Source organism: Rhea pennata, chromosome 16, assembly GCF_028389875.1.
Source record: "Rhea pennata isolate bPtePen1 chromosome 16, bPtePen1.pri, whole genome shotgun sequence".
Classification (NCBI taxonomy): domain Eukaryota; kingdom Metazoa; phylum Chordata; class Aves; order Rheiformes; family Rheidae; genus Rhea; species Rhea pennata.
In genome coordinates this window covers 8,023,584-8,048,559 of record NC_084678.1, presented here as the reverse complement: position 1 = coordinate 8,048,559, position 24,976 = coordinate 8,023,584, and the positions used below count along the sequence as shown (strand labels likewise).

The following is a 24,976-nucleotide window of genomic DNA, read 5'->3' as shown; positions in this document are numbered from 1 at the left end:
CAGGGAAAAAAGGGGTAGCCAATAGTGGGTGCTCAGAGAAAGGTATAAGAACAGGACAAAAGAGCTTTCTCCTGGTTCTCCTTCTCAGCTCCCATTAGTTTGCCACTTAGAGACTTCCTAAGCCAAGTTTACATCCTCATCTTTGTCTTTAATAAGGCTCAGTGGTCTCTTCAGATAGTGCAGGTATTCTTGCAGTTCTAACTATCATAGTGTTTGCAGAAGTTTCAGTGTTTAAACCCTGCCAATATAAATAGAAACTGCCTACCAACTATACACAAAAAGCCATGCAAGTGTTACCTGATGCTAGCACATCAACTAAGAAACTCCTGATTTGTACAGCCTGTGCTAACTGAAAGAGGGTCAGACCTTACTCGTATACAAACATTATCACAACCTTTGATTGTATGACTGTGTTCTATCTTTTTCCACCAGATTTCTCATGCAGTGCCTGAAAATAAGATACAAAAACCTCAAGTTCAAAGACTGCACTGCACCAAGAATCTAACATTTCCTAACTTTCAAGTGCTTGACTATGCAGGGTATGTTTCTCGATGTACGTTTTCGTATGTAATTTTATACTAGTTCTTCTAGAAATCTTCTAGACATTTTCAAGAAAGCATTATTAGATGTGATTCCAGAAAAACAAAACTTTCCATGTAATTTAATTTCACATTTAGAAATTAAGCCAGTTCTCAGAATTCATTAATACACACTGCTGCTCCCTCCACTACAGAGCTTTTTAAGCTGAAATGTGAACTGCAAATACAAACTGACGCAAGCACGTGCCCATCTCTTCGCTACTAAACTTCCTCTAACACATGAAAAATGTTCTTTTTTTCTCATCTACTTATTAGCTATATAGCCCTGCTGCTCACTTGAGAAGTTGAACTATGACATAAAATCGCACAGCAAAGATGTATTGTTTCCTGTGAAATACAGGCATCCATTTAGTGTATAGCAGAAATCTCAACACAAAACTCAGCATAGCTTCATGGGAAGCAATTTAAGCGTAAAGTTTGACTTTTATACCATTCATAATTTTTCCTCATCTCTTTAAAGGTACAGGTGCATATAAATGTGTTAATATGCACACAGGAGAACACAGATCTAGGAATGAGGCAATCTTTCCAGGCCAAACTAGAATCTTTGTTCTTCTTTTGGATGTTTATTTGCACTTAAGCTCAAAATAATTAAAATATCACAGAATCGGTAAGGTTGGAAGGAACCTCTGGAGATCATCTAGTCCAACCCCCCTGCTCAAGCAGTCACCCAGAGCATGTTAGACAGGGGAGACCTTAATTATCACCTCCTCTGTCTGTCTTAATCACTATGAATAGAATTACTATTCTGTGTCTTGCTCAGGACCACAACCATCTAGGCTATACCAAAACTAAGATCTCTTTCTGCCTTTTATATGCTCTGTCCAATCCATCCAGGCAGCTAACCTCTCATCCAAGATCCCGTTATCCCATGTCTTGAGCATTCTAGCAGATCTCCAGAAATGCAAACGTGATCTGCTGCTGGATGTCTCAACTGCTGCTCACAAGATGGTCAAAGCAGCAGGCTAAGGAAACAATGTCACTTCTTTATCTCTCTTCTTGCTCCCACTTCCTCATCACAGCACATATAAACCATATTTCTGTTATCCAATTCCTTCATAATTCTCCCCTTATTGATTCTCTCATTCATGGCTGTCATGCCTGCTTCCATTTCTCAGATGGTAGACATTCAAACAAAACTTTCAAGCTGCCTCCCATGCTGTTCTTCACACGGAGAGAAGCATTCCTCCTAAATATTTGCAAAGCTAATGCTTCAAAATTCTCCTCTTCTGTGATTCCTCCAAAACTCCTCACATTGGTAGGAGGCCAGGATGCCCAAAGTGCTGCTTTTAATGCAGATTAATGTTATTCTTCTTCCTTTATACTTTTTCTGTCTCTTTATGTGTCGTCATCCACGAGCAAGTCAGCTCTTCACAGGCAGATGGGTGTGGGTAGAACTCTCCTCAGCATGTCGCTGACAAAAAAAACTCCTCTTGAGCACCTCAGTAGAGACGAGAGATGAGGTATCTCCTAAGTGAATACTGTCTCAAAACAGATTCCTGGTTTTCCCTGTACCATTACCATCTCCATAGTTAACGTGATTTTGGTTTTACTTCTGAGTTTCCAGGTGTACTGTTTGGCTATGAGAACCTGTGTCCTCATACAGCTTTAAGCCTTACCAAACCATGATGTTCCACATAGACCACTGACTGGTCAAACCCCAGTCCAGCCTGATAGTACAGATGTGCAAAACATTTGTTGGCACGTTTCTCTTGCAAACAGGCATTTGCTCCCCTAGCTCTACAAACGTCCACTCGGTGTCTATTCCTTCCCATGGCATATCCCTTCCCATGTCCATCTTGGTTTAGTAAGAATCTAAAAGTATATTTTAATGCCAATTACAACAAGACTTCTGAAAGGATGCATCAAAAAAGTCTGCACAAGCAGCAAACAGGACAACTTAGCACAGGGCTTTCTCCTTGAGTAGCAGTAGCACAGATCCTTACAGCTTACAGTGCATCACTGTCAACACCTTTGCCTCTTCCCAGGAGTTCCCTCTCCTGTAAGATGGCTAGCTTTAAAACAAAGTAAATGTAGCATGGTCAGCCCCTGGTGTTTAGAAATCTTTGAAAGGGCAACTGTGCTGTTATTCTTGGGGAATTTGTATTTACACTGTAAAAAGTGAGGTCTGACCCCTCTGAAGAGAGGCCTCTCCCCGCTGAACTCACCATGGAGCGGAGCAGAGCACAGCTCTGCTGCCACGGTTTTAGGCTACAACTAATGCAAACCAGCTGTGAAGCACAAGCTTTGAAAGAGGCTACTCAGTCTCTACCAAGATTTTAATTTTACCAATCAGAAGTATTCGAATGAGTTTGCTGAGAACATTCTTTCTCTCTCTCTGTTTTCTGAGACTTCAGATGGATTGACTATCTGTAGGCCAAAGCATAATCCACATTTCACAAGTGTAAATTGAAATTTCCCCATCTTGCACATTTCATCACTAAGTTCTTAAAGAAGCAAGCTTAAAATTAAACATGCCACTTCCTTTGCAAAATTCATGCATGCGGAGTTAGTCACTTGTGCCAAATGGATATTATATATGTAGCACACAAATTGGCACACAATTACAAGAAATTCAGGCATCTATTTGGAAAAAAATATCTACACTATCCAGATATTAACAAGAGCTAAAATATTTCCAGCATAAGAAAACATTTTGATTAACTAAATATTCAACATTATTTTTTTTTCTCAAGCAATAACAATTCATTGGCAATTCATCCTACGAACATAAGCAACATACGTAATTAGTCTACTTCAAATCAGCACTGCACAAAAGAAATGCTGCTTTTCACTCATTCATTATTTGACAGATGATCAAAATGCACTCTACAAAAAAAACAAATGCTCAGCAGTAGCAACAAATTTCAGTGCATAGGTCCTTGGCCCCAAATTTATGTCTGCACTGAACTCAATACTGCCTTGTAGTTCCTTGGCAATGCAAGATATCCCTGTTACGTAACTGAATTTTCCTTTGTAATGTAAAAAGTATTTTGTGGGTAGATGGATTTGGATATTGAAAAAAAATATGGTGGTCAAATGTTTTTCTGCCCAAAGACAGTATCTGCATTGGTCTTTGGCTACAGTTTTAACTGTTGTGCAATTTCATAGCTTCATACCAGCTGTCATTTTAGCAATAACAACCAAAGAGCAGGGCATTGTCTAGAAATTAATGACAAGCTGAGAAGAGATGGCCTGATGTGCAATAAGGGGATAACGCATGCTCAGGCAACCACGGGAAACGCTCTAAACGTTGGCTGCGAGTACTCTCTGCAAAGCTGATGGTTTTTTACATTAGCTAATATGCTGGTAGAGCTTTCTCATAGTATTTTAACATAGCTGATTAAATGATTTTCTTAAGCATTTGATAACCATCTTGCCCCTTTATATAGCCAAATTCTGTTCTGTTATACTAATGTGAAGCCTCTTCTTTGAAATACTCTTTCCGAGTTGACAAAGTGCTAACATTCATGAGACTATAACCTTAGTCTTCTCTTTGTAATAAAACCAAGGTACAGAAAGATCAAAACATCAGGGAATGACAAGTGGACAGATGAGAGATGTGGCCAGTTACTAGCAAGACTAGATGGAAATGCTGCTTGAAGTTCCTGCTGCCTACATGACACCAAAACAACAGCTTACAGCCTGAAGAGCTTCCTCTACTAATCAGGGTTACATACACCTGCAAAAGTTCTGTAAAATTAGATAAGACCATACCTAATATGCACAAGGTGCCATAACCCAGTGGCTGGAGAAGGAATGGATAAAAAATGTCTTCGAGGGCAGCAATAAAAAAAACAGCCCTCAGGTTTTCCAAAATAAGTATTTTAGCTGAAACATTCATTTCACATCCTGATTGGCTTAGAGCTTGGTAAAAATAGATGAAAATTAAGAATTACCACAAGTTGCAGGAGTATGTGGTTTCATTAGACTTTTTGATCACTACTTGGCATAGTACCACAGACAAGAAGCTACACAAGGGAGATTTGTTTGGAAAATATTAGGATTTTTCCTTTGAGGCATGAAAATATTCAGGTAAGATTATTTTTGACAGGTTAGGGGTATAAATTGGCAATCACAATCATTACTTCCATCTACAGTACCTTTGTGATACAGTTCCACATCATTTTTGAGAGCTATAAACTTGCCAATCTCATCTTTTATGTTTATATATGTGTGAGATCTGCATTAGATATTTGGCTTCTAAACCTTTCCACATTTAATTTATTTTCATGCTAGGGAAGCATGAAAATAGATTTCCCCTTCTGGCTGTCTGCAAAATAGTTTTTTTTTTTTTGTTTACCACTCAGTGACCAAAAGCATATCCTACTCTCATTACTGCTATTCAGTGGATTCTGTTCCCGCTCAAGAACCAGAATACAATTGATAATTGGAGTTAAAGATGAAAAGCTGAACACGACCCGATTACACCTGCACCATCTGTTTTTGTAATGGAAACGAACAGACATAAAGGAAAGCAGACTCTGGCTTGAAAAGTGTCGTATTACCAAAACCAGCCACCAAGGAGAGGCCTCAACCTGACATGCACATCCTGGCCAGAGTTTCTGCTAGTACCAAAGAAACAGGAGAGCAAAGCCACCAGCACCAACCACCTCTGCACTTACGAAAGAATATTTGTTCAAGAGTCCCAGGAGACCAAGTATTTGTCATCAGAGGTCATTTATTCCTCTGACTGGCGTAACACACCTGCGATACATGCCTATTCACTGGCTGCACCATGTAATTCTTGAATTAGGGGGACAGAGAGGATTTGAGGCTCCACAGAATCTGCTAGAGATTCATGAGCTAACCAAATGCTCCTTCCTGCAGATGACTTCATTAGATAGCTCTCAGGAGCTGCTGCTAAACGCAGGCAAACAGCAGTCAAAATTACTTCGCTTACATACTTCAGCTATTACTGCCTTACAATACCTGCAGAAGTTAGCTTGAGAAAATAATTTTTCCTCCTACATTAAAGGACAAAACTGAGTAGCACACCCTCCTGGAGATACCTTGCCTTTCTGAGCCACCACACCTCTCACTGTTCTCAAGATCTTTTCTCTCCTTTGACATGATGTAATAAGCATTTAGTCCTTGAAGCAGGGTAAAGACTTGGACTTTTGAAGTCTCCCTGAAATTCGATTTTATAAAAAAACCCACATAAATAAAACCTTGTACTTCAACTGCTTTAGCCCATCGTCCAGAGTCATTTCCTGGGGTCAGCAACAGGGTGACCAGCAGGACAGTGGTGAACGTGGCAAGGGTCTGCACAGTGCTGGTGTGAGGTGGTGTAGAGAGGCTGCTGTTGGCTCGCGGGCCCACAGTGGGGAGCGGGCGCCTCCCTGCTGCAGGTGCTGCAGCGTGGGAAAGCATGAGCACACATTCCTCGGTAGCAATCAACACAGGAAGGCTCTTGCCTTCTCCTTCAGACTGTTCAGCAGTGCTCAGCAAGGTAAACAAACCTTACGGTCAGGACGCTTCAGCCTCTCCTGCTCTTGAGCAAGTAGGAGAAGGGTGGAAATGTTTGTTTACAACAGGAAGACACATTTATTCTTGCTCCGTTTGCCTTGGCGTCAGCACCTGCCACTTGCAGAAACTGTTTTCCTTTGTTTTTCTTTTGCATTAAGGGCTTAGCAAGCTGGCTGAAATAATCTGCCTGACAAAAATTTGAACCAAATGAAGTGATTTCATCTAATACCATAGCACCGCCCTAGGGAACATTATCTGGAAGCACTTGGAGCACATTCACGCTCATCCACGTGTGCATGAAGTTCCTCCTGGGCTACTTTACAACAGGCACTGTTATGTCAGTGATTTCTGCAAGTGTAACATTTTCAAGTGCTGATGCACAAAATTTGCTTGTCTAAACCTCTTGTTTGAACAAAGGGGCCATCTTAAAAACTTCAGTCCCAAGTGAATCAAGAGTTTGCCTCCTCAACCAGCTCAGACTCTTTCAAGCTAACACAAAGCATGTGTGGAGCCCGAGTTCTGGGGAAACAAAAACCAACAGAAACCTAGACAGGAATATACCATGCTTAGAAGGCAGCAACAGAAAATGCCTATATGTTGTCAGTAGCAATGTTACAGCCATCAGTATCTAATCATCCAGTAGCTAGCCAGGAAATAGCACAGCTGTTGTTGCTCCAAGAGCCTGTAGACAAAGCACTGCAGACTTTAGATGAAGCATGAAGCAACCCATGACACTCCAGCATCTAGAACTGCTGGTGATTGCAAGTGACAGTTTTCCCAAAGAGGATTTCTACTGCTAACTGAGTGTAACATGGTCTCAGGACAAGATGGAGATGCTCAAGGAGTAAAATAGAAACCAAAAATTGGACTCCTCTTACAGGAAGGATGAAAGAAGCTTGCAGGAGTCAAGGTGAAGAAAAACAGAGGCCCCACACTTTGACTTTGTGGCACATCCAACCCAGCTGCCTCCAACATGTCCCATTAGGGATCCAAGCCACAAAAATCACCTTAGGGTAAGAGACATGAGCTGTGACAACACTAGCACACCAATATCAGCAGAAGGTCACCTCACAGTCCCCAGCTTTCTAAAATCACTTCCCAGAATAAAATGGTTTTCACTTTGTTTTTCAGTCATATAACTGTTTAGGATTTTGCTTGCTTTCAGACTTCAAAATCAAAGCGGGTATGTCCATCCACCTTTCACATCCAGGGCTGTGGAGGGAGAGAATTTTCTCTTTCTTTCTTTACCTGTGGGATAGCTGATGATGATGCAAAAGGGCACTTAACCTACAGGCTTTAAAAAAGACCCTCAACAATACCAACAAACAAAGCCAGACACCTGATCTCTTCTTCCCCTCCTGTGGCTTCTACGTGACCTTGGGATAGACATGTAATTCCTCTGTGGTTTTCCAACCCATCAAGGACTGCTGAGGGAAGGACAACGCCAAGGCAGAGCACTACCAGCAGCAGCACTTGCCTCCCAGCTACAGCTTGGAAGGGTTTTCCTCCAGTGCACCAGCCTCTGTCAGAGCTCATGTGCACATGGCACCAATCGCTTTTACTGCTGTCTGGAGAGCTGCTGTGACCAAATTGGAGATGGTTTTAAATGAGCATGTCTGGACACAGACAACCACAGCTGAATAGAGGCTGTGCTGTAGCAGCTTCCTCACTCTGCCCATGCACCAGGACCTACACAGGCCTGTTCTAAACTCCCTGGGGTATATTTGCTTGTACTGCAGTCACGTCTTGGCCGTAATGAAGGGGGATCCTCTAAGATACAGGAAAAATATTCACATGCTGGTCTCCTGGAATTGGTCTTTCAATGTCCAGCTCAGTTTATGCACTTACAGATATTCACTTCCAAACTTCCAATATAGGGCACTTTCAAATGCAATGTGCTGAGCTTTTTTTTTTTTTTTTTTAAACTGTGTCACTAGTCAAGTCCAATCTAAATATTGAGGTAGAATCAGGACATGAGGCCTCTAGGTGAGGAACAAAGTTGCCCTCCCCTGGACTGCAGGTGGAGGGACAGAGATGAAGTGACATTTCAGGATTTCTCAAAACAAGCTCATTATCCTTCTCAGGTCTAAAATGATAAAGGTATGGTTTTGATTGATAAAACATTGATTATGCTATGCTTCTTCTCATATATTGTCATTATATTAGAATTGATCATAACTCCTCGCAGGATTTTCTGGACAGGTGTTTTTAAGTTTAGATTGCATAGATTATATCCAAGTTTTAGTTCTCCCCCTTTTCGTTTCTCCAAGGAAGACAGTTCCTCCAGTTCAGGCTTAATGACCCATCAAGTCCCAGAAAAAACTGTTGCTATAATTCACAAAGGAACTGTGAATTTCACTAGAGGAAAGAGCAAATGTAATAGCAGCCAAAATAATGAAGATCTCTTGTAGGCAGTTCAGATTTCTGACCAAAAGCACCAAAATGCTCAAATAAATCAAATTCCTGTATGCTGGAAATGAGCTAAAATGAATGAAATTCCACCATTTCATTTATTTCATTCATGTCAAATCAGATTTAAATCCTTTTATGATTTTCATGAAGTTGACAACTCAGCATTGAGTTTCAGGAGATCTGATGTTTCATATGGCTTCTAGAATTAAACAGAGAAGAGTTTCAAGAGTTTTATTTTTAGGGGGGAAAAATATGTATTTTGACCTTCATGGTTGTACAACAAAACACGAAAATGCATTGTAAAACTCAAAGCACAAGGCACTGTCCTTGAAGCCTTGAGGGAGCTCAATTCATTATTTTATAATCAATTATTACTTTGACAGTGGTAAAACGGTTATTTCTAAGCTTACTAAAGCTCAGCTCCAGAACCTTTTTTTTTGTGGGGGGGGGGGGGGAAGGCAGAACAGCTGCTTCAGCTCTGCTGTTCTGAACCTCATCTCAGTAACCTTTAATTACTTAATGGTGTATTTTGAGGGTTAAAACAGGCTGATATATCTTGGCAGTTACTGCTTATGTGTCAATAGTTAAAAAAACAAATTTTTTTTGTATGATAATATTAGCTTGCTTTTAAACTTCAGTGGAGACAATATGCAACAGTTCTACCACGAAACACTTTGTTTAGTACAGCTCAGGGCAGAAGCATAACACTGGCATTGCTGTTTGCACGAAGTGAAAAAGCACTTCTGCTTTGTTTCCACTACGAATCTAGGATTTCATACTCTCGTGACAACAATCCCTGGTAGACAGTCACAAAATTAATTTAAAAAATTGTTCCTGCAGAAAGGCAAAAGTTGTATTGTTCATACGGGAAGCTTTTCTAGGGCACACTGCTACTGAATCCAGTACCTCAACCAGCAATTAATTTCTTGATGAGCAGCCCCAAGAATTCCCTCTTCCCACAACTACCTGTACCTCCCTCTCTTTATTGTAACTACAAGAGAAAAAGAACTAGTCTAACACAGTGCAGGAGCCTGGCTTCTCACAGCCCATCTGGCAGAGAATCAGGCTGTACTCACCATGCATCTGGTAGGTGTATGGGGCTTGTCCGGCTGTTGGTGTACTGAAGCTGGACCCGTAGCTAAGGAACCCGCTCTGTCCCGGGGAATGGCTCAGGCTGTCTTCTGTTTTGATGCCTTCGGAGCATACAGCAGGAACCAAGAGCAGAATGCAAGGGTTTGACACACAAAGATGTAACAGAACAAGTTTAGAAATTCACAATATTTCAGCTAGATTTTAGCCTAATAGATTACTCTTTCTTTACAATTTCTAAAATTTCTTAAAAATACATAGGTATTACACAAAACTCAAATAATACAGAGCCAAATACACTAATCACAAATTATTCAAGTCAGCTACATCTTGTATCCACAGCTGAATGAATAACTTTTGCTAACATGGGGAAACAACCACAAATAATACTGTTTTCAGAAAGAATATCTGGACAAATAATTTCGTTTTAGAATTAAAACCATTGACTCACATTTTTCTGAACAGTTTTCAGATGCGAGCAATGATTAACAAGACAACAGGAACTGCAATGAACTAACCTCAATACTTCTATTGATACCAGAGCTATCATTCTAGTTAAATTTTATTTTCAGCTTTCAGAATAAAATATTTATGGGCAAGTCATGGAGGAGCGTTATCATCCATTCAGTTAGATGTAACATGTAGTTCAGGAACAATAGATAAATCCTGAGGTCACAGAATCTTTTCATTATAAAAATCAGGCAATTAAAGCTCCCAACAAATTATAGAGGGAGAGGCTCTAGCTGAATTAAACATTGCAAGATGAAACCTTTGCTGGTAGGGAAAAGGAGTTGATATTTTATCTTGAGACACTGCTGAGATCCTACAGCTGTATTTTTAAAACAAACAGCTGAAAGGTGCGTCTTATTATGTACCCTTTGGGTGTGATTCTCCACTGCTTTGCATGCGTATTTGCACAAAACAAGACATGGCCGTGGCCCACACCCCCTACGCCGGGGCTGAGCAAAGACCTTGTCGATGCGTTTCCCAGGCTGTTGCTATCTTTTAGCATTTTTAGGCAAACTTTTCAAAAGACAAGGCAAATTCATGTGCCTGTCACCAATCATGCTGTTTTCCAGCTGAATGGATCTTAAAAGCAACAAGTCTGCATTTTTTCAGGTTGGGAATAATTTTCTCTCTACTAAAATTGCTTATTTTGGCTTCACGTGGGATTAGCTACAATGCAGTTTAAGTCCAGGTTAGCACTGAGGTGCACAGAGAGAGGCAGGAGTTTCACTTGGGCAGTGAGCAACCACGTGCTCCTGCACAGATCAGGCTCCTGCACGGCTGCGGGAGTCTGGCTGCCCAGGGAATTGCAAGTGCACGCAGAGAAGCCGCTTCCCATAACATCCCCTGCTTTTCATTCACCTCAACACACCGCCTGCAAACACTCAACCTATCCTAGCTACAATTAATCTGCAGTGACCAGGCTTTTTTGGAAGCCTAAAAATTGTTGTCAGACAGTGAAATAACTTAGCACCAAATTAATTTCCACACAAGGTTCTGTTTTGTCTAGAAATTGGCCCAGTTTTATTTTTATGCCGAAAAACAATACCACTTCATTGTTCTTGGGTGTCAGCCAGGTGGAGTCTTTCATATGGGCTGTGTGTCTTAGTGAGGGTATATGGGCTGGGGAGGGGAAATGCTGCTCAAGGATGCTAAGAGGTCATCTGCAGGATTTATAAGCAGCATATGGGCCTGACACATGTATGCCCTAAAGACTCCCAGCAGCAGCAAATGGCTGTACTTTCACCTGCTCTAGCAGGACAACTGCTTCAAGTTTGCCTTGGAAAGCAGCCAGCTGCCACAAACACACCAGTAGCTCCAGAAGAGGGACTCGGCTCACCACTCCGCAGCCCTGTCAGAGCACTTGGCCTCTGCCAAGCCCGTTTCCCTGGCCCGGAGGTGGCAGCAGGGAATTGCCCTTCGGTAATGACCTGTTGATGGCTCCGGAAAAACTTCTTGCTGGGAAGCGAAACTGTATTTGCAGAGCAAACAAATGCATTTTGGAGTTTGAGAGCAACCAGGAACAGAGCCACCAAGCCATGTTAATGCTGCAAGGCTCAGCAGGCATGGGATCAGCTGTGGGTGAGGAGCCCAAAGCTTTCTGCTGAGGAGTTGCAGCTTGGCAAGAGGAGCTCCTCTTTGGTCTTCAAGAGTAGGAAGAGCTTCCTGGTTCTCAGTGTTTCCACACAACTTGAGGACACTCTGAAGACTTAGCATTAAGACTTAAGAGTAAGTCTTAGCATCTGACAAGCATTTCAGATGTCAGAGCCCACTCCATCAGTCCCACTGCCTAAATTGCCCAGCTGTCCCCACACCAGCAGTCTCCCCATGGCTGCTGGTAAGGTCATGCATGAAACTGGGCAATGAAGCTGACTGGTGTTAAAAATGCTTACTACGCCTACAATCAACTATCTAAATATGGGTCATCTTCTAAAATCAAGGTACTTTGCATCATCTCACTCATGCCTTACTCTGTTCTGAAGCTTGTTTTTTCTGGAATACTATACAATAAGTTTAAGGTAGCTTATATCATTGAAACTTAAAGAGGAATCAATGAAGGCAAAGTAAGGCAAAGTGTAGTTTATCTAAATGTTGTATTTATTGTAGGAGACTATTTGGGAATGAGTCACAGAAACCCTCACTAGTGACTGCTCTTCAATGGCATGTCTTTCTGAACCTGAGTTTCTCATGCTGTCTCCTATCCTACTACTAGTGACTGCCTCCAAATTTAGTTGGCAAAATCATAGCTCAAGACAATAGACTGATGGATAGTTTAAAGAAATCCTAACTTCTGTGTTTTTTAAACAAATTCATATTTCCTTCTAAGCCTAAGAAGAATCATTACTAAGATAGCAATAACCTTTCATTTTAAAGTATAAAGCTTTAAATGTATTCTTGGAGGAAGAGGAAGAAGATGTGCTCAAGGATAACACAATGTCAGACTACTCACTGTAGGAGGGTATCCCATATGGCTGCCCTGGAGGAGGGTAGGCCGTGTAAGCAGCAGCTTGCTGGAGTCCCGCACTGTACTGAGTCTGTCCATACGTTGCCATTGCTGGGAAGGGTGGGACTGTCACTATATGGGGATAATGTCTATTCAGAACAAGAAAACAGAAGGTCTAAGGCAATAGTCACCATACATAGTCTTCTAGAGCACAGGTATGACAATTCTAGTGATATTTTCATAAAACAATACACAAAGTGTGATAGGGAACATTTGGGGAACTCAGTTTACTTGAAAAGAGCAAATGTTTATTTCAGTATATGGCTCCTGATATGATCTATTAAATTACCTAAATGCATAGGGACTTAAGGAGTGTGCAAGATGTGCAAAGCATTTAAAAATCAGCCTAATTTGGCCTCTTCATTTTGTGTTTGTCAAACCAATGTCACGGGAAACCTTCAACGCTTTAACATACTCCACTATGTATGTTATGAGGTCGCTCATAAACAAATCTATATTCAAAGTGGTTTGTGTTCCCAGTGGTCTGAGCGTACAGAGCATGGTACCTCCAACCTTCTCTCCCTCCATAGCTAACAAGATTAAGAAACAATTACTTCCCTGGGCCCAGGACATGAAGGGGAACAGGTGGATGGGCTTAAGGCACATGATTTCTAAGGAAATTTCTAAGGAACATCAGTCCCTACAAAATGGATGTTCAGCAGAACAAGGTTTTTAAATTACAGAACTTGGCAGGAGCACTCACTTTGTGGAGTACAGGTGGAGAGGACACTGTGGTGCTGCTTTGCTGTTGCCTGGAAAGCAAAATTGAAGGGTCTTAGACTTCCATCGTATTCTGTTCTACAACCAAGCTGATACCACCATTTTGACAACTGCTGGTTTGCAAGATTTATACAGTAATTAGGAGACATTGTTTTTCAGTGATTCTCCAAACAGCTGAAGTAGACTCTAAAGTTATTTTCCACTTAACAATGAATAAATATAGCTTAATTTAACTGAGGGTGCTATTGATTGAGCGAGCTACCCCATTCTTCTTGTGGGACTGGTATCAATCATGAAGCTAGGCTTTGGTGGGATGACTCATACACTAAGGGCTATAAAAGCAAGTACTATGATTACTGAAGTGACCTAAAAGCACTGCACTTTTTGCCCCTTTCCTTTTTTTTTTTCAATACTGTCCTAAGCTGTGACTGAATTTAGTTAAATGTTTATTAAAAATATATCAAAAGAAATATAAAAAAAATACAATGCTGTAACTCTCCTTACACTTGAATTTTTAGAGTTAGTTATAATATACCTTATTAACCTGGCAGTATCAAAATACTAAACCAGTAGAAAATATATCGCACAAACAAGTTAACATGCAAGATGCCTTCCAATGTACCATACAGTTGTGCCCTAAAACAGTAATGGAGAAAAATATACCACCATCTTTATTTAGAAATGAATTTAGGTTTAATTTAATTAAAATTAAAAAAAAATCTAAATTAAACCTGCAAGTTGCCTGAAGCAAGTTGTACTGAAAAACATAACATAGTGCCCAAATGCCATCATGAGCAGTATACAGGTTGTCTCCATATTGACATCCAAATTTTGTTTCTCAGATCCTGGTTAGTGCCTTTAGATAACAGCATAAATACCAAATCACACACAGAAACATCAATAACATCTGCAGGCTGTAATAATTAGCACATCATATTAATTGCATGCTGTTTCTCCATGCAGGGAGAACATCGGTACCAGGCTATCCACTGGTGGCACCATCCTGCACCTCAGCTGGTGGCACCCATCATGTGATTTGTTACAGGGAACACAAAACACCACCCACTCTCGGGCAGAGGAGACGATACCTCAACTGCAGGCACAGAACTGGGGGGAGAGGGAGGCTCTGTGGTGCCTCCCCAAGCCAGCAGGTCCCCCCAACAGGCGGGAGCATCTGCAGGGCTCCCAGCACGCAACCCCAGCGCCACAGAAGGATTATCCTCCATCGGAAGTCATCTAAAACAGCACTTTCTTCATTCAGCAGTTCGTAAATTGGTGAATTAAACATTTGAAGCATGTTTTATTTAATGAGATATGCAAATACCTATACAATCTAAATACATGGAAATAGTCCTATGGGTTTGAGTAACTTGGTATGCCAGAAACCTGGAGAAAATTTCCAAAACGCTCCAGCATGCTCACATAGGAAAGGTTCATTCTTCCCGGTCTACCTTTCTTCAAAAATTACTCCTTCCTCCACAACCTTTTCTTGCAGTACTTTATGGGGCTTTATCATTTTATGTCAAAAAATGGAGGTGCCAAACTATTTTTTAAAAACAGGCATTTAACCTGATATGACTTTTTAAATAAATTTCATTTAAGATGCGTTATCTTTGCTTGTTCTTTGAAAAAAATCTCCAATGGTTGCATATGAGCTTTTAATTAAAAATATTTAGAGACACTATTTTCCTTTTAGAATGATAATTGGTGTAACATCTATTATATGTAGATATATACTACTGGAAGAACGCCATTTCAGAGGAAACAATTACAGCTGATTAAAAGATGTAAACATTTGAAACAGAGTCCTTTTTCCCCAAACTCAGAAACATTCACAGATAACTTCACTCAAAATTAACAAAATTCACAAAATTCAGAAAACATCCATGTACTTCTTCCTCTATTCCTCCAGAGAATTGCAATACTTAACCATGTTTGGTTAGATTAGACCAAAAATGTGAAAATAGAGATGTTTATGCTTAGGACTAATTTCTGCACACGAAAGCAAGTGGCCCCTTTGGGTACCGGTCAGTCGGTTCCAGTCCTCTCCTGAGCGCCCACCTGGTGGGGTCCCTACTCGGGGGTCGCCTGCGGCTGCTGTCTACCCACCACCACCGCTTCCTACCACTGCTACCAAGCGAGAAAATCCTGCTGGGGCAGGCGTATTTGCACTGCCTACTGAACACACTGCAGGCACTGACCATCAAAACAACAAGAAAACAAACAAAAAACCACACTCCCCCCTGCCCCCAACAAAAAATACACAAAAACCACCAACAAAAACCCCCTAGGCACTTTTCTCCTTGAACCACCCCACAAATATCCCTGCCTCTACCTCTAAAACATGGTTACACTAACCTATTCCCCAAGCAAAATGCTGCAATGGTTTGTTCTTTCCTAAAGATTTTTAAAAAAATACTGAAACAGTACAGCATATAGATTTATATATGCAGGTACAGAAATAGCAGGTATAGGAAAAAAAAGATTGTCTTTAAATCCAAAGGTGGGCTTACCTGACTCACCATCAAACTCCTTAGGAAAAATTTGCTTTGACTTACCTGAAAGAAAACAATTAAAGAAATCAGATTTTTAAACGGTGGAAACAAAACGCTACACCTTTTCTGTCAAGCTGTTCCTCATTACCAAATATAATTGCATTGAAGGATTTTTCATTACTGTGGCTTTTAAATTTGAAAAACTGCAGGAGAATGGACAATTTGAGCAGAGCTTAATTTCTTTTTTTATAGTTGAAAAATATTACATCTTCCCATTTAATTCTCAGAGTTAAGTACAGAGTAAATTCATCTGCTAAGAACGCCAAATGAGGATTTACTAGGCATGAATATGAAATGTGCTACTGTCATTGCTAAAAAGAGGCAAGTTAAAATTAAAAGCGTTTCAATCTAAATGCATAGAACTGCTGGCAAATCATATATTTGAAAATTGATGCACATTGATATAATTTTACATCTCATAACAAGCATCCACAAAAATAGCAGGGCAGATGTCCACGTGGACATCTACATACATACGTATTACAGTTAAAATTGATAAAGCAGAAACTATTTGCAATACAGAACATATATTTGTGTGCATTTCTTACACTGGAGGCCTGGGACTTGATAGTCATACAAACATTCTCCTGTTCTCCAAATTAATGAAATATTTCCAAAGAAAAGTGCATAACACTGGTAGTACAGGTACTAGATTCTGCCATATTAAACATCTGTAAGAAATCTATCAGCACAAACTGCACTAGCAGAGCGGTGTCCAACAGTACAATCGTTGTGCTGGCTCTTATTTATAGAGCGTAACGTATAGTTCCTGCACCAAGGAGTTTACAAAATGATGCACCTAATTATTTCTAGCTCTAATCTTTTATGTAAACACGTACATTTAAAAGGACGTTTCCTTTAGATTCTTGTCCTTCCCATGTTCTTGTAAATAGGTAGATACGGTGTATGTGCCTTAATCACACAATTTCTAATGCCTTGCAAACATGCCACAAAACACCTCCGTGGCTTCTCACAGCCTGTAAGGGAAGGGTTAAACATACTCTGAAAACATAATAGCTGGGACCTTCTGCTCGCTCCCCTCCAACAGGAAGGCTGACAGATCCCAACCGCAGCAAACAATAGCTGGGATTGTGCTAGCAAGAACTAGTTCAGCTGCATCATTTGCCAATAATTTTTTTAACAGATTTAACATTCTTCTGTTTCCTTCCCTGGAAGAGTACAATGGAGTGGGTAAAGGAAGGAGGAGAGCTGATAGATTTCCATCAGCGCCTCCCTGAGCCGCCAGAAGAATTCATCTCTGGTACCAGCCAAATGCAGAAGTCCAGAGCGTGGATCAGAGGGCTGTTTGGGGAGGACAGCAAGGATCTGCGAGCAACGGGGACCGGCAGCTGCCCTGGCTTGGCACTCCCTCGCTGGCACTCACTGCCGCCATCCCCAAGCTGTGGCCACCACAACACTGCCCTTGGGGCCGCTGCCCTAGCGGCATCCAAACCCAAACTGCCAGTGTTGCACAAAGTATGTTTTATATGTGCAATTATTCCAGAGGAGCATATGGATATGTGTGTATATGTATACACCTACCACACACGTACTCGTAACATTGTAGTTCTGTTACTCACAGCTTTGCTGAACTGATGGATTCAGCTGCATATGGCATGGTTGCAAAAATACGCAAATAAAGATCTAGACTGCTCACTGCATTGGAGACCTAATAATAACCAGTGGAGGCCTCACATGTGGCCAGCTCCCTTTGGTTAGAAACACGGGTACATATATGTTACGTTAAAGCTAATAAAGAGCAAGCAGAAGAGGCAGCCTACCTTCTATGTCATCTGGAGCCGTGGCATAAACGTTAGAAAGGTTGAGCTTCAGTCTGTCGGGGCACTCTCTATTTACAGTCAGGCTGGGTGATATCACTAAATCTAGCATTTCCTTATACCTGAAGGAAAACAAAGGAAAAATATAATTCATTCAATAATTATGCATACTTATTAATGATTCAACTTTTTCCCTAAGAGTATAAATATTTAAGCTGATTACCTAAACCCAGGCTTCATATAAATTCCACATAATAACATTCTCTAAAGTTTTCATCAAAGGGAAACATGGAATTAAAATGAAGTACTTGCTCCCTTGGAGATTACACCCATCTGATTAAGGCTTTGCTTTTCTTCTGGGATTTTGCCATCAGAAAATTAAAATTCCTTATCTCTTAAATGCCATCAGAGCAAGGATGCACATACAAGCGTCCAGTGAGGCTCCAGAACAAAACATTATGGACTGAAAATGAAGTTGAGGGCAGTTAACAGCATTATCTGTCTTACAAGACAGTAAGAAAGCTGCTACAGGTGATGGGAGAGGTTTAGGTGTCCATGCTAATCCTGATAACTGCTGGATATCCCTTTGAAAACTGATCCCAACTACAACATCCTGGATCATCAGATGGCAGTGAATCAAGGACAGTTCTTTTCATATAAATAATCCCATGTGATTCAGCTGAAAATTGCAGACGAACAACCTACATCCTACAGGACTTGCATTTCCAAATAAAATCACACTTTTCTTGAGTGTGCACCCATGACTTACACAATAATGAAAGCATACAAATGATATATCACGCAATCCAAACCAAAGCACGGCATTAGGCATGCAGATTTGCATACCTATATTTGAAATTTAGAAGGAAATCTTACGTTATATTAGATACGCACGACAGATGGGCATGACGATGTTTTTATGCAAGGCAGATTTCCTGGACAACATCACCCACAGAATGTTCTGCCCTCGTTCACTATGCAGTGATGCGAACTACAACTTGAACCATGAAAAACTCACCGGCCGAAGACAAGCCGAAGCTAAACTTGCCATTAATTTTTTATTTTTTAAACACATACAATGCCATGGAAACCTGCATGGATTTTCTAAGGCTACATCCATGTATTTTGCAGCTTTTGGTTCAGATCTGCAACAAACCATGAAAAGAAGAGGATTCAAAGATGCTGCTGTTTCCCCAGGCTTTCTGCAGCCACATCACACATGACCTCGCTTTGTCCCTCAGCTAACAGCTGAGAGGACACCATGCCCTAACAGAGAAACCAGTCATCCTCCAGGAATTTGCAGACATGCCAAAAAGGGCGAGCAAGTGGCACAATCATGTGTGACGTTCACAGCCCTGGTCCTCCTCCTTTCTCCAAATGGGATCTGGGCTCCCCTTGAAAATCCACATGCACGCAGAAATTTTGCCACCCACACGGACCCAAGTCCCGAGACCAGCAAACGCTGCCTGATTAGATGCAACAACAGACCAACACAGTAGAAATACAGCATTTGGGACGCAGTGCTCATGAGATCCACATTCCTTAACTGCTGTGCTTTAGAAATGCATTAAGAAAACAAAGCTAGGGTAGAAGCGAGTGCTGCACAACTCCTGCCTCAGACTCGGACACAGCAGCACAGTAAGTCACATGTAAAAATGAAGGTGCACAGGGGCCATCAACTGTGCCCACAGTCACTGCCCACACTACCAACTGCATGCAAATGCAATGAAGAGTCTGATTTGTATGTGGGTAAAAAAAAACAAACCTTAGTTCCTGACTTTAAAAATTCCTCCCTAAGTGACTCAGTCTGATAGCCAAAAAGGAAGCCAGGACCCCTGACTCTCACCCCTAAATAAAAAATAATCCACCAGAACTTTACCCAGGAAACCCAGTAACGGACACTGTAGTGCTGCAAGTCTTGAGACTAATGGCACCAGGCAGACTTTTACATGTTACCTATGTGACTCTGGACATCCGGGTGGCTACCTCCATGGTGCCATGTTCTGTTCAGCCGCACAGCCAGGCTGCTGCAGAGAAAGGGCCCGGGAAGGATTCGATGGGGCCAATTTCTTGGGGCCAGGCAAGGAGGAATAAGGTCTCCCCCAACAGCAACGCTGGCTGCTCCCACTGCCCTGCCGTGGGAAGGAGCGGCAGGCTGAGCCGGCTGCATCTTTTCTAGAGGAATTACTTTATTCAAATCCACTGGCACCAAAATTAAATTTTCCTTGCACTGTTAAGGCGGCTGGGTTCAGGTTTCCTTTTCACTGTGAGTAATGTCCAACTCCCCCCCCATTTCCTTAACGCTATACCTGAGCAGGAGAAAAGCAGTGCCGTCCCAGATCCTGTCAGGCAGGGGATGGTCAACATTGTTTCTCAGATAACACATGCCCTTCAGCACAATCCAAAGCCCATCACTCCCGACACTGCCCAGACTGCTGCCAAGTGAAGGGGAGCAGATGTTTAAAGGGAAATGATCTTTTATAATGATTAATGCACTCTAATTACATCATTGTTCAGAGATTTCGTTAGCTACTCTGACTGATGGTTTTTCTATTGGTTTTGTTCTGTTCTCTTTTGTATTCATAAAGTCATGTCACACTTCCCTGTATTTGTCCTCTACCCTTTTCCTACTTTTTTTTTTAGCTTCTATTTTACTTTAGAGTATTTATTAGTTGCATGTACAAACAGGTAACTTGCCTCAGAAATGCCTGTCTGGCTTTGTGTACAATGCACATGTTTGCATTCGTGGCTTTGCCTGGTTTGCAGGCACCATTTACCAATCTGTTCATGCACATTTCTTGCTCATGTATTTCTCCCCAGGAGTTTCTGGGATTCCAGTTTTAACAATGGCAACCTAGAAAAAAATCCCTAGTGAAATAATGGAACCTGGATGGCATTTAATGCAGTAAACAACATGCTGGAGTGCAATCAGTGAACGTATTAGGTCTTTCCTAGCTTTTTAGAGTAAAAACATTTTCTGGCTTGAGTAGTGTACAGTATATCGGTAATAAAGTTTGCTGAATATGAGTTTTTATTAAAACCAGCAATGGCAGCATCCAGCATGTTGGGTTGACAGACATCTGGAAGAGCTTTTGGCTTCTGCAATTAAGAATAACCTTGTGTGAATTTGGTGCTCAGCTTTTCCATTAGAATCCCCTACACAAAAAATCAATATTTAGCCCTGAAAGCTGGCCTGTAAAATCTCTGCCAAATACAAACTTTTTTCTTTACTTTAGGAAGGAAAAAAGAAAAGCCTTTTCAGTCATTCTGAAGTTAGGAATGCTAAATTAAACATATTAAGGTTTCAAATTTTTGATTGAGGTTTCAGGGTAACCTACAAGTCACATTTTTTTACTACAGACTTCTGAAGGCAATGACTCCAGGCCCCAACTCAAAACACTCAGACGTGAGCTGAAGACCAAACCAGTGAGCAAGTCCATCTCTCCTTGGTGAAGTGTTTAAACATGGGGGCAAGTGCAATGCTGAAGTGGGACCTGCTGAGCACTCTGGGTGCTAACAGTGGTGAGAACCAGAGAGCAGTGTGATGGATAATATTTTGAAAAGGTGAAACAGGACCCCAGCCTCAGTATTGTGAGCAGATGCCACCACATGATCACCCTGCCCAGCACAGCTCACAGCCCAGAAGGTGCTTGGCGCTCTTCACAAAGCTTAGGCCTCTCCTCCTCAGACATAACTTAAAGCACTAAAGCCATCACCTCTGCACTACGGGCACTTCCATCCTTATTCTGGAGGCAACAGACTGTATTTTGCTGATCTCTTACATTTCCAGAGAGAGAAGACAGTACTCTGGATTCAATATGTACAAGTACACAAAGGAAGAAGCACTTCCAGAGTGCTAACAGTAAGACCACCAGGGTGAGCAGTACCAGGGGGCAAACTTGGTGGCCAAGTGATGGAGTTTTCAATGGCAATATATGCAAGCAAGAGTTGATTATCTGTCCGGCAGAGGTCTGTAGGAATGTGTTTGAGACACCAGAAGCAGATGGTCCAGTTCAGAAAGGACATGCCATGAGTAAAATGCAACATGGGAAAGAAGAATAGCTGACGTGGCCATGGGAAAATAAAGAGCATGAGTTCTGCACCTCCGCAGAGGAGCTGACGAGCCAGGAGCCTCACAGGATGATGCGGATGAGAAACAAGAGATTCCTGCCCTTGGGAAATGCCTGCCAGATCACACAGAGGAAAAGGCAAGAGACTTCAGCAGACCAAAACAGTCACAGAAAGTTTGCCCATGAGGGGAGAGGCCAATCTAGAAGTTACTCTCCCTGCAACAACCTTGTCTCAGGGATCGTCTCGAGAATTTGTACTAATATCTGGCTAGAGGCCAAATACAAGCTCAAACCACTAGATCTTCCTAACCATATGCACATGCCAACACAGAGCCCTAGGCAGGATTGGTACAAGCCAAGTCCTCTAGCTTCAGCTTTGCTGGGAAGGGGAGGAGTAGAGACAGAGACTGCAGCCTAATTACAAAAGTAGCATTTTTTTTTCTTGCTTCCATGACTTTATCTGTTTTTTTTATTATTATTTAATCAACTACTTTCACCTTTATTCTCCTCTGAAGCTAGCATAGATCACTAAGTAGAAAGCTGCAGCTCCAGTGGTTCTCATCATAAACAAGCTGACAGCCTCATTTTCTACTTAGTCCACAGCAGAAATGAATTCCTAAAAGGTAATTTGCAAATAAAGAGATGGCTTTCTCACCCTTTTTCAAACAAAAAAACAAAAAAAAAAACCCAGTGCTGAAGAGTTCATCTTTCCTTCACTCCTAGGAAAGTACTAGGAGATTTGCTCCTTCTTCAGTATCTCATGTAAAATTCTCAAAAGCACTTACTAACTCCATCTCATTAATTTTCAACAGAAACTAAGATTTTTAACGTTTTAATTCCTTGGGAAGCACAACAGCTTAACCAGCTTTCCAAGCACTGACTGCTTACAAATTTCCACCTGCCTGTTCCACCCTGCTCCTCCTCGCCACAGAAAGGATCAACCGTTAGGAGACTCCCCGTGACCGTGAGATGCCAGGGTTTCCCTGCTACACAGAAGATTTTTGGCTACTTCCATCCACACGTTTCAAGCAGAGGAAGGTAATTCTGTTTCCGTGGTCCCTTCAGCCCTCCTCGCGCTGCTGCGGCCGTTCCTCTCCGTTCCTTCGACATCGAGGACCCGCAAGCGCCTCAGCAGGTGAAGGCCGCCGTGCCGCTGGCTCTTCCCTAGCGCGTCCCAGCTCGTCCGCTAGCACATCAGACACACGCGCGCAGGAAAGGCCCGAACAGCGCAAGGCTAAACCTGGGGGGGCACCAGCGCCCGCGTACAGGGCAGCGGCGGCGAGACCCACCTGCACGGCGGCCTGCGGGGCCGAGAGCTGCCTCGTGCCGAGGGAGCCGCGGAGTAAGAGCGGCGGTAGCCACCCGGACCCATCCGTCGCCTCGCCCCCGGCCTCCGCGCAGACGCCCCCAGGGCCAGCCGGCCGCCCGACCCGCGCTTACCTCCGCCTTTAACCCTGGCGGGGTCACAGTCACCGAGGACTAACGCCATCTCCGACGCTCCCACCGAGGGCGCGGAGAGCTCGCGAGCGCCGGCGCGGCTCCGGCCCCCGGAAAGCCCGCGGCGCGGCACGGCGCTCCCCTCCTCCGCCCGCGCCGCCCGGGGAGAGCCCACGCGAGACGCGGCGAACGGCGGCTACGCTCTAACGTTGGGGCGCGTGTCGGGGGAAGCACCTCGGTCCGCACAAAAAAAAAGCTTGAAATAAGAGCCCAAGGACACACGAAAGAAATAACACGCTTGTTAATTCAGTAACCAAAAAACCTTCTCTTTCCATATTAATGCCATGAAAATCTAAATTGAGTCCTGTGATATAGAAATAATTAATTTGGTTTGGGTTTATGTTAAGATTTTCACATTTATTTTTAAATGTGTTGATTCCTAAACATTTTCAAGAAAAATAACTGTAAAAATAACAAAACAAATAATCTGTCACACTTCTGAAACCACTATTGTTTTAAAAATGCCCAGAGTATTTTGACAGCTTTAAAATCCTTCCCCACGTTTTTTTTAAATGAGGCACTCTTTGATAAAAATTTTGTTTTCACTGGAAGTTTTCTGTCTTGCCCTAACTCACAGACCAGACAGTAAAAAGGAAAAAAACTCAGATGAAAAGCCCTGTCATATGAGTTTGGAGCCAATTTCACATTTTTTTTTCCTTTGAGGGAAGCCTGCCTTACAGTTTTGGAGCGCCTAGGGCTGGCAAGGGCCGCTGCGTGCCTTGTTTCTCTGCAAGCTCTGAATTTCCAGGAGCCTTGGCTTGCTTCACCAGCCTTCATCACCTGCTACTCTAGACTGCTTTTCAGTGATATACACACACATACACGTTCTAAAATTTATAAAGATGGGTTTTTCTTGCCTCAGACCTATCGATTTAAACAAAGCAAGCTCTTCTGGGGGTAAAGTCAACATGGTTCCTCCTCCCAGCAAGGCTCCTCTTCCGGGGGCTCCCTGCCCCAAGCCCAGCAAGACAGGGGAGGACGTGGGGCCAGGAGCAATGCCCCCGCGCTTCCTGCAATTAACCTGGGAAGAGATGGAAGACAGATAGGCTGGAGGACACATCAGCACTTTCAGGTTCCTCAGCCCCAGGTAACCCTGGGGATAAATGCTTGAAAAGGACTGAGCGCCCGTACAAACAAACAAGGCAAGCTACCTTCGCTGCTGCTGTTTGCAAGGAGGGCACGGTCTGATGGATGAGAGATAGCTTGAAAATTGGAGGGGGATAACAACAGGGTTTGCAGGGTTTGCACCACGGACGTCCAATTTGGCAGCCTAATCAGGAAGTGATTTTTTTTTTTTGCATTTTAATTTCAATGTTAGTATTTCACTTAGAGTAAATGAAAATGAAAAAAGTTAAATGTTTCAAAATGCCTTCCTTTTTTTTTTTTTTTCCTATTGAACCTGTTTGCTAAATTGAGCAATGCTTGCAAAAGAACTTACTATTTGCCAAAAAGTGAATAAAACCACTCTTGCGCTCTTGCTGCATACGATCAAGTACCATTGGATCACACCGAGCTGGTAAAGAAACTGAGCTCAGAGCCCACAGTCATTTGGAAATTAAAACTATATGTGTGTATGTATACATATATATATATATATGCGCATGTCTGTATATGTGCACACATGCACATAAACGTAGAAATTGAGTTCTCTGACATCAACAGGATTAACTACATTAGGCCTCTTTAGTGCTAAAAACTTATTTAAAACTAAAATCACAAGAATCATACGATTCCAGTAATGGTGCTTTAAGAAAAAACACGAGATTTGGAATGAGGC

At 42.2% G+C, this 24,976-nt stretch overlaps 1 protein-coding gene across 5 annotated transcripts in view; it reads right to left on the bottom strand.

Moving 5' to 3' along the window:
* Nucleotides 1-24,976, bottom strand: part of EYA2 (EYA transcriptional coactivator and phosphatase 2) — a 90,660-nt gene that overhangs the window by 38,965 nt on the left and 26,719 nt on the right. For all 5 annotated transcript variants that reach the window (XM_062588902.1, XM_062588899.1, XM_062588903.1 and 2 more), the window contains exons 2-5: nt 17,636-17,754; nt 13,283-13,331; nt 12,526-12,668; nt 9,557-9,673 (exon numbers count right to left, since the gene is read on the bottom strand). In XM_062588902.1, coding sequence (XP_062444886.1) covers nt 9,557-9,673; nt 12,526-12,668; nt 13,283-13,331; nt 17,636-17,744 — 418 coding nt within the window. In that variant the 5' untranslated portion in view covers nt 17,745-17,754. The remainder of the gene's footprint in view (nt 1-9,556; nt 9,674-12,525; nt 12,669-13,282; nt 13,332-17,635; nt 17,755-24,976) is intronic.